At 54.8% G+C, this 5,927-nt stretch overlaps 1 protein-coding gene across 1 annotated transcript; it reads right to left on the bottom strand.

The window, feature by feature from the left end:
* Positions 1–2,808: 2,808 nt before the first annotated feature.
* On the bottom strand, positions 2,809–5,455 carry NKX2-5 (NK2 homeobox 5). The gene is made up of 2 exons (XM_062607727.1): positions 4,840–5,455; positions 2,809–4,193 (listed from the first exon to the last, which is right to left on the bottom strand). The coding sequence occupies exons 1-2, from the start codon at positions 5,120–5,122 to the stop codon at positions 3,586–3,588; spliced, it is 891 nt and encodes a 296-aa protein (XP_062463711.1). The 5' UTR covers positions 5,123–5,455; the 3' UTR covers positions 2,809–3,585.
* Positions 5,456–5,927: the final 472 nt, after the last annotated feature.

Here is a 5,927-nt window from a genome sequence, read left to right as displayed (position 1 = left end):
GAAACATTTAGCTAATTCCTTCCAGGACCGTATCTCCTTGTTTTCTGATTCCAGAGAATAACTTTCTTTGTGAAAATTCCTTGAATTAAGAAATAAAATTCTGGCCACAGATGCACTTTAGGAATTGCAGGGGTGTTATTTGGGAAAAACAATTACTTCAGTTCCTACAACGCTGCTAAAGGCGAGGGATTTGGTATCAGTCCCTTACAGCTGACAACTTGTTCCTGTACAAATTGTGTGAATTCCAAGAAGTCTGTATAACCCTACCATGTGCAGTTTGTCTCAAGGACAAGTGGTGCTGAGCTGCACTTGCCCTGTTACCTGTAGGTGGAGTCGGAGCACTGACTTCTTCTAAAGGCTGGTCTGGCACAGAGAAATGATACCAATGCCAGGCTGCATAATCCAAACCAAGCCAACTGAGATCAAATCTTATTAGGAAGTCTTTCCTACACTCCTTAGCATGCCCCCGAACACTGAGAGGATGTCTGATTTCAGGTTGCCTTGCGGAAGTGCCTGTACGCTGCATTTTCCTCTGGAATGATGCTTCCCAAGCACAAGGCTTTTCATATTGCTCTGTAGATGTGAAACACTTTGGGCTCAGGCAGAGAACTGTGTCAGGGTTGTCGCGTTGAATTGTTCCTTGGAGAGGACTGGGCGCAGGACAGCACATCAGCGTGCCGTGGTGTGTGCCAACAGCCTGGGTGCTGTCAGAAGTCCCAGGAAGACCTTTTACCGCCACCTGACCCTGTGGCTGTGCTGGCTGCAGAGGCTGTTCTTTCTGTGGGGCTGCAGAAGGGAGGACTTGTAACAATGGGGTGTCTGTGCATGTGAGCCCCCCTTGGCCAAAATTAATGTGCTGGGGGTTAATTCCTGTACATGCTCTTTCACTTCCCCTTAATCCAGCTAATGAAAGGTTTAAAGGCCCTGCCTGGCTCTGGGCTGCTGGAGCCTCTGCCAGAGCTGGGCTGTGGTACTGCTCAGCCTCAGCCAGCTGCGGTTGTGTCCTCTGTCCAAATCGCTTTCTGAACTGGCTCCAGGGCTCCAGCTGCTGTTCCAAGCCGCTGTCTTATCCTGTCATGCATCTGCTCGTGATGCAATTCCCACAGGAATGGTGAAGTGTGGGGAGGAGGGGAACATGAGAGCAGCAGTGTGGGCTGTAGTACATCTACCCCTATTGAGAATGAGCACAGTGCAGTCCTGGGGTTTGGACCCAAAGCTGGTGCCCAGAACAACCTCTGGAAAGCAACAGCAGCAGGTTGAATCCCACTGGACAGCTGGATTCCTTGATAGCTGTAGCTCTGAGATATAGGAGGAAAATAAACAGATCTGAAGAAGTTAAGGGATCTGAGGAAGGGAAAGGATGTTTTGAGTATGTGGAGGGGGTGCTATGTTGATGTGTGGAGTTACTTCATCCTGTGGCTTTTCCTGATCTCTCAGTGCAGTCCATCTTGGTAGACCACCTAATAAGGAGCCCTAGTCAGAGCCAGTTTCTACAAGTAGTGGTTCAAGTTTTAGCTAATTTTAATGCTTTCCCTCATGTTAACTCAGGACTGTTCTGCCTGTTCAGGGCTCCCTGTGACCATGCCAAACTCTGCAGTGCCAGTATCCAGCTCCCTGTGACACCAGTGTCACGGAGCAGTGTGGCAGCACTGTGCCCATTTTATAGATCAGGCCAACTAAAGCACCAACTGCATCCAACAGTGGCAGAGTTTAAACCCATCTTTTACCTGCCCTCTTCTGTAATCTTTGTGTGGGTCTCTCAGACCCTCTTAGAGCAGAGTATTTTCTGGCTAACCTGCTGTCTCTCTAACATCTGCTGAAGTCTCTGTGTCCTTCCATGCCCCACCCTGCATTAGGGGCTTTGTGAGCAGCACCCAAGGGGTCCTCTTCCATTTGCAGGGATAGGAAGGAGGTTGGAGCTCCTTATCTGTGCAATCCTACCTTGGGGTGTGTGTGAGGTTGGTCCCCTTGGGAAGGAGGGATAGAGGCTGCAAGCAGCTTCCATTCACCCGCAACCTTTCATCCTATGTCCCAGGGCCACAGCCACCCTGTCTCCATCCCTGTTTACTGATGGGACCGATATGGCCGAATCAGGAGAGGTTGCAGGTTCCCTTAATCGCCTTGTCACTGGGCCGGACAATCTCAGACACTCAGAGGATGTTTTGACTGCGCTGAATTACAATGTTTGTTGTTTCTCACTCCCAATAATTGACATTTGATAGCGACTCCTGTAAAAGCGGCCGGGAGGCTGGGGCTGAGGCCGAGGAGAGGCTGGGAGCCGGGCAGCGGGAGCCCCGCTGGCTGCCGGGGCAGGCGGGGGGGTCCTTTCTCGTCTCCCTGGTAGGCACACAGTGCGGAGGGGCTGTAGCAACCTCCCGCAGATGGACTGTGCGCGGCTCCTCTCCAGCAGAGCCCTATCCCCTCGGCTGGGGAGGGGGTGTTTTGATCCTCCCTTGCATCGCTCTTCTGTGCAGGGAAGAAACCAGCCTCTCGCTCCCGGGGAGTCGGAGCGACCGGGCCACGGCACAGGGCATTGCGGGGCTGCCCGGGCTGTGAGCTCAAAAAGCGGCTTTAAATTGTATTTTTTTTTTTTTAATGCTTTAAAATTCAAGCAGCGTTTGCAGGCTTCAGAAAGCGAATTGTTTGAAATTACGGGAGGGCTACGCAAAGTGGGGGGGGGGGGACCGGCAGGCCGAGGGGCCCGGAGCGGACAGGTGAGAGCCCCCGGGAAGGGCGGTCGTAAGCCGGGGGATGCTGGGGAGGACCGGGTGGACCGGGCCGTGCAAGGAACGCCAGGGACGCGTAAGGTTAAGCCACTCTCTTTAATGACAACTCGCTGATCTCCATCAGCTAGTACAGCAAAGGGAAACACGTATGAACGGGCGGAGGGGCAAGGGGCGGACAGTGCATTTCAATACTAACGGTTTAGTGCATAACCCTACGGGGACCTGGCAGGTCGCAATGTCTGTATTCTCGGCCGGGGTGTGTGTAGGGGGGTCTGTCCTCCCCCGAGCGCTGACTGGAGCCGCCGCAGGCCCCTCTCCCGGCCCGCTACCGGGGAGAGGCCGATGTCGGCTTTGGCGTGAGAGGCCCCGCGAGTGGAGAGCTGGGGGCTTGGCGGGATGCTGAACTGGCCAGACAGCGGGGACAGGACTGGAAGTGCAAAAATTAAATGTGGATCTCGATAATAATTAATATAGAGTAAAAATTTATAAAAGTTGCAGGACTTGGGTAGCTGCTGTTGGGATCAAGTCAAGCGAAATGCCCGGCTGCTTTAGAGGAAGGAAGGAGGGGAATTACCGGGGATAGCCGGTGGAAGGGGGATCCGGGAGCTGCGGGAGGCTCCCCGCTCTGCTCCCGCCGGCAGCGCAGCCGTCGCACGAAATACTGGAGACCCCCTCCCTGTGGAAATAGCCGCCAGGCTAGTGACCTCCGCCGGGATGCTGCATTGAACTGTCCTCACCCCCCCGTAGCCTGGATATGTCCCGAGACCGGCTCGCAGGCGCGGCCGGGGCCCCTTCATCACCGGCGCCGGGGTCTCGCCGGTGGCCGTGGTCCACGGAGGGGAGCGGGGCAGGGGCGGCTCTACCAGGCTCGGATCCCGTGTAACGTGGAGATCCCCGCGTTTCCCTGCGGGATGGGTGTCTGCACGGAATTCAAGTCCCCTACGCTGAAGTTCATGAAGTTGTTGCCGGCTGCCGAGGGCTGCATGGTCTGCATGGACGGGTAGTTGCAGTTGTAGTTGGCGTTGCAGGCGGGGCTGTTGTAGTTGGTGTACGCGGGGTAGGCGTTGTAGCTATAGGGGTTAATGCTGACATTGTACGGCGAACTGTAGGGAGAAGACTCCCCCAGGCAGGGCTTCCCATCGCGGACCAGCACCGGCACCGCTATCCTCCGGGGGGGAGGGATGCCCACCATTTCGAGGGTCTGATCCTGTCTCTGCCTTTTGCATTTATACCTTCGATTCTGGAACCAAATTTTCACCTGGGTGGAGGTGAGCTTTAGGACGTTCGCTAGATGGTCTCTCTCGGGAGCTGAGAGGTATTTCTGCTGCTTGAACCTTCTCTCCAGTTCGTAGACTTGGGCTTGAGAAAAGAGGACGCGAGGTTTCCTCCTTTTCCTCTGTCTGGGGCGCTCGGGATCTTCCAGGTCTCTCTTCTCCTGCTCCAGGCTCTTGTGCAGGGAACACAGTTCTGCAGGAAATAAACGGGCAAAGGAAAAAGGAGAAGGGGGGAGAAATGTGCAGAAAAAACATAAAGCAACATTCAGTAAACAGCCTACACCACGACTGAGCCCCGGCTCTTTCCCAGCAATTGCCGGCCTCACTGTGCCTCGGCCCCGCAGGCCGCCGCGGCCACCGGCCCGGCCGCACTCTTTAAGTATCTCTTTAGCAGTTTTCCGTCGGTCTTTGTTTGTGTTTGAAAAGGATGCTCCTTGCACTGATTTTAGTTGCAATTGCTTCTGCCGCAGCCTGGGTTTATCGCGGTTGGTCTTTGTACTGAATCCCACCCTGACCCACGGGCGTAGTCAGCAGAGAGAATTAGGAAATAGATTTGTCGCCTAATTTCTGGACTCGAGGCCTCACTTATCATCCTGCAGCCTTGCCCGGCCCGTCGGGCAGCCGGCATGGCAGGGGCCCCAGCCACAGCCGTGGTCGGGGACCACGGCAGGGGCCTCCGGGCCCGGTCAGGGGACGCTGCCCGAGGTGGCTCTGCCCGCTGCTGCACCACGGGCCTGCGGCGGGGAGGAAGATGCTCTGTCCCCGGGAGCTCCAGGCTGGGGATCCCCTTCCCCCCCTCCTCCCTCTTTCTCAGCTCGGCCAGCACCGATGTTCTTTACCTTTCTTGTCCGCCTTGGCCTCCTTGGCTGAGTCCATCTCTACGTAGCTCTTAACGTAGTAGGAACCGGGGAAGGTGGTTTTGGCTGCTTCGGGCAGCTCCTCCCGCGGGCCGGGTAGGGTCGGGGGTTCGGCGCCGAACGCCTCTTGCTTGAAGGTGGCCAGCATGCAGGATGGGGAGGCCAGCGAGGAGAGCTCCATGGAGGCCAGGCCGCTCTGATGCTGTTCCAGGTTCAAAATATCCTTGACCGAGAAGGGCGTCGTTGTCACAGGGCTAGGAAACATTGTGGAGGAAAGCAGGGCAGCGGCGGGAGCTCAGGGTCATGGAAAGGGAGCTGAGAAGCAGCCAACCTGGAGCAGTGGTGGAGCGTGGGCTCACGGAGGGGGCACATAGCATTCCAGCGAATAGCCTTGATTTGTGCACTGGAGGCAGGTAGGACCAGACCATAAGGGAAGGGAAGGAGGGACTAGGCAGTTTTTGGGTGACTTTAGCTTTCTATTGGCCAACATTGCAGTGATGGTATGAGAGATGCAAAGTTCCATGTCACCTAATATAGTAATACATCTCAAAAACATCTCCACTCATTTAAAGGGGCGGCACTGTATTTATCCAGCTTTTCCCGGCTGAGTTTGTTGATCCATTAAAAAAAAAAAAAGAGGAATCCAGAATGGCCTAATGTGTACAAAGCCACTATCTGATGCCATCTATCATACAGTCAGATTAAATAAACAGGCCGGGAGGAAACCATCAACCAAATATGTGCTGATTTCATTTTTTTTAAGCGAGGGAATGGAGGTTTCGATTTTACTGTTCTACAATATCCGATCGCAGGAACTAGAAAACGGGAGTTCACTGCTGTGTGGAGCGTGCTTACGGTTTATATAGATATTCTGAAGCAGTGCCTGCAAATTCTGGCTGATAGGAGAGAGCCCCTAAATAGGGGGGGTTCCCTCCCCCCGTGAACCTTTCAAACAAACCCCCAGCACTGTCTGGGGAAGAAAACGTAAAACCGCGGTTTGGAGGTGGTGTAAAATACACAGGGGTCCTGGAGAGCAAGTCAAAGCAACCGGCCGCTGAGCTGCTGCCGGG

This window comes from Pezoporus occidentalis, unplaced genomic scaffold (assembly GCF_034315485.1).
Source record: "Pezoporus occidentalis ecotype Australia unplaced genomic scaffold, CSIRO_AGI_Poc_V1 ctg124, whole genome shotgun sequence".
Lineage (NCBI taxonomy): Eukaryota > Metazoa > Chordata > Aves > Psittaciformes > Psittacidae > Pezoporus > Pezoporus occidentalis.
The sequence above is the reverse complement of the archived record's forward strand: the minus strand, read 5'-3'. Positions and strand labels throughout refer to the sequence as shown.